Here is a 3041-nt window from a genome sequence, read left to right as displayed (position 1 = left end):
ACTATAAAGAAAAGCGTGGTTCTCTTCCTAAAGATTAATAAAGTTATTTAAATAGTAGTGCCGCAGCGGTTTACACCCGACCTAGCGACGCCACTGAATAAAAGTAAAATATACAACAACCTTGGTTTAAAAAGATCATTTTGATGTAAAAAATAGATGTTTAAAATAAAGAGGGTAAAATAGGTAGACAATTGTATTAAAACAGTGAAACTCTAAGAACAATCAAATCATTATTTACAAATAATGTTTTTGTCATACAATTCTCTGTGTATTACTCGTACCTCCGCCAGACTGTACGGATGTCCAGAAATGCGCCTCTTGAAGGAACAGCCGGACACCGCATGTCTAATCCAAGAAAACAGAGAATTGTCTATCACTTCCACGCCAGCTTTCTTGGAACACATCCCTGTGATGTACACATCTTCCCACAGGAACAACGGCAACCTGAGAGACGCCTCAAACAGCAGCCACGACGCCTGTGTAGACATGACGTAGGCCGCACCTATAACATAGTCAGGATAGGTATCCTCGGGGTACTCAGAAATAGAGGTGTACCACTTGGAGTCAATTGATCTCATTGGTTGTGCTTTTATCTGTTTCGATCCCATTACAAAAGTTTTTAACTTGGGTTTGGTAATTTGAAACCGTCTCAGAATATTAACTAAATACGGGACATTAATATACATGTCATCGTCCGCTTTGAGAATATATTTTGCCTCTGAACAGTGAATAGAAGCATACTTGAGAATAGACACGGATTTGAGACTGAGGTTGTTATAAGAGTCCAAATAATCCTCTTGCAAAATGTCTCCGTACATAACAGATTCTTGAAAAAGTAATTTCTGGGTTAAACTAGCGTTAGGCGAGCTGATGTCTGGTATTCCAATAAAGAAGATTAGAATTAAGTTAAAGGAGCTTTCATTAACATTACTGCCCCAGGTCTCTCGAATTGTTTTTCTACCTTCAAAATTGTCACCGCGTGTTGGGACACAGATAATTAAATCTATCTCTTGGTGGTCATTACACTTTACAGTGGGAGAAATTAAGTTTTTATAGTCATGTGGGTTAATAACGTGTTCGGATAGAAATAAAAATTTGTTGAGATTTATGTCACTGCTAGAATTCGGAGTTTTCGTGAAATTGTTGGACGCTGGATCCCACACTTTGGATTGGTTAGTTTTCACAGGGCTGGTCCATAATCGGGGCGTATCGTAGCTCTCTATTGCCCTGCTTTCAATGATATTTGAGTCAACACTTGAGAATACAGATAAGAATATATTGTCAGATGCAACTATGCACAATACAATAGTGGACAATGCAATGGTGAAAACGAAGCTGAGCTTCACACATTTTATTTTAGACAGGACTCGGAGACCATCGTACATCCACCTGCATGAATGAGAGTTAAAGTGTGCACGTTCAAATGTGTTTTAAAATCTTAACAAAAATGAGTAACACAAATAATACATTTTAGCTTAGATATCTACGAGAAATATAAGTGTAAGCTACCTATAATTATAAGTTACGTTCCTGTATATTTTAATGTTAATCTATATTATGTATAGCTTCAGCTTTTTGCATAATCAACAGTACTTTTATCAGCTATACATATGTAACACATATGGTTACCAGCCAAGGGGGATAACAAATAAAGTTTTAATTCATTGAGTTGCGGCCCGTGTGGGCCGTAGCCCTGTTAACATAGTTGTGTTGCATGCTCTTGTGAGCGATGTTACCTGTGTCCCATGTCATGTGACATGGAACTATGGGTAGTTCCTGTATATTTTAATGTTAATCTATATTATGTATAGCTTCAGCTTTTTGCATAATCAACAGTACTTTTATCAGCTATACATAATTTTAGCAAAGCTAGTTTTTTAGCCGGGAAAGCAAATCATCTACTTTAAACACTAAATATAATAGTGTTTAAAATAAGTGTATTACATGTCATCATACATGTGATAAATTCTAATTTAACTTTCAAAGTATACATCAAAAATTTTACTTAGTTTTTATAACTCACTATTTGTTCCCCCTTTTAAAAAGTGATCTTACCTTATGATATCACGCTTCATTTCGTATTTGTTTTCAAATTAATCTTAGTTGTATGTAGAATTGTGTTGATTGTGACAAGACTGCTATAAAAAAATGTTCACAAATATGAGTATGAATAATTACATAAGACAAAAACTTTAATTCAAATTGTATATTATTATGCTTCAGAGAATATCTGACAAGAAAATAGAACACATACATTTAGAAAAATATCAAATATATATATAATATATATATATATATATATATATATATATATATATATATATATATATATATATATATATATATATATATATATATATATATATATATATATATATATTATATTTGCGAAATAAGAATAATCTGTATCCAGAAATATCTGTTTAAATAAACCACATTATACAATAATTTTGTATAAATAAATTTACTTCGCAAACTAGCAATTTGTTTATAATTTATTTTTCAAAAATTATTTTTCTTTCAATACCATATTGATACATGTGTTTACTTATGTAAAGAGGAATATGTATACATGCCTTTTTGCAGGAAAGTGGAGGTCAGCGAGTATAGGGTGGACATGGTGTAATGAAAAAAAAATGTAGGCTCCTCTGTCAAGATGGCAGTACGCTTTACTAAAGGATCAAAGTCGAGAAAAGCTGCAAATGTAAGAAAAGGGGGGAAATATCGACATCGTGAGCTCACGGAGAAACAGCCGAAAAACAATTGAAAAAGAAAACGGAAATCGTACGCGATTGTGTGGAATTGGGTGACACAATCGACTTGGTTATTAAAGCGTTACGTTAGATAAAATACATGTTATCAAGTTTTACATCTTTGCTTAATTTTAAACTGAAACAAAAAATAGAGGTAGACTATATCGATTCAATATTTTTTTTGTATTTGGAAATATTTGGAAATAATGGGATATATTTGCACTAAATTGTTTATAATTATTGCCATACAAGAACATGACATTTTAATTTTGTAAACGAATCTGTGAA

At 32.7% G+C, this 3041-nt stretch overlaps 1 protein-coding gene across 1 annotated transcript; it reads right to left on the bottom strand.

Moving 5' to 3' along the window:
• Positions 1 to 230: 230 nt before the first annotated feature.
• On the bottom strand, positions 231 to 2075 carry LOC131947077 (beta-1,3-galactosyltransferase 1-like). The gene is made up of 2 exons (XM_059308156.1): positions 2056 to 2075; positions 231 to 1389 (listed from the first exon to the last, which is right to left on the bottom strand). The coding sequence occupies exons 1-2, from the start codon at positions 2073 to 2075 to the stop codon at positions 231 to 233; spliced, it is 1179 nt and encodes a 392-aa protein (XP_059164139.1).
• Positions 2076 to 3041: the final 966 nt, after the last annotated feature.

This window comes from Physella acuta, unplaced genomic scaffold, assembly GCF_028476545.2.
Source record: "Physella acuta isolate Inbredline_101_S28 unplaced genomic scaffold, ASM2847654v3 ptg000581l, whole genome shotgun sequence".
NCBI classification, from domain to species: Eukaryota; Metazoa; Mollusca; class Gastropoda; family Physidae; genus Physella; species Physella acuta.
The sequence above is the reverse complement of the archived record's forward strand: the minus strand, read 5'-3'. Positions and strand labels throughout refer to the sequence as shown.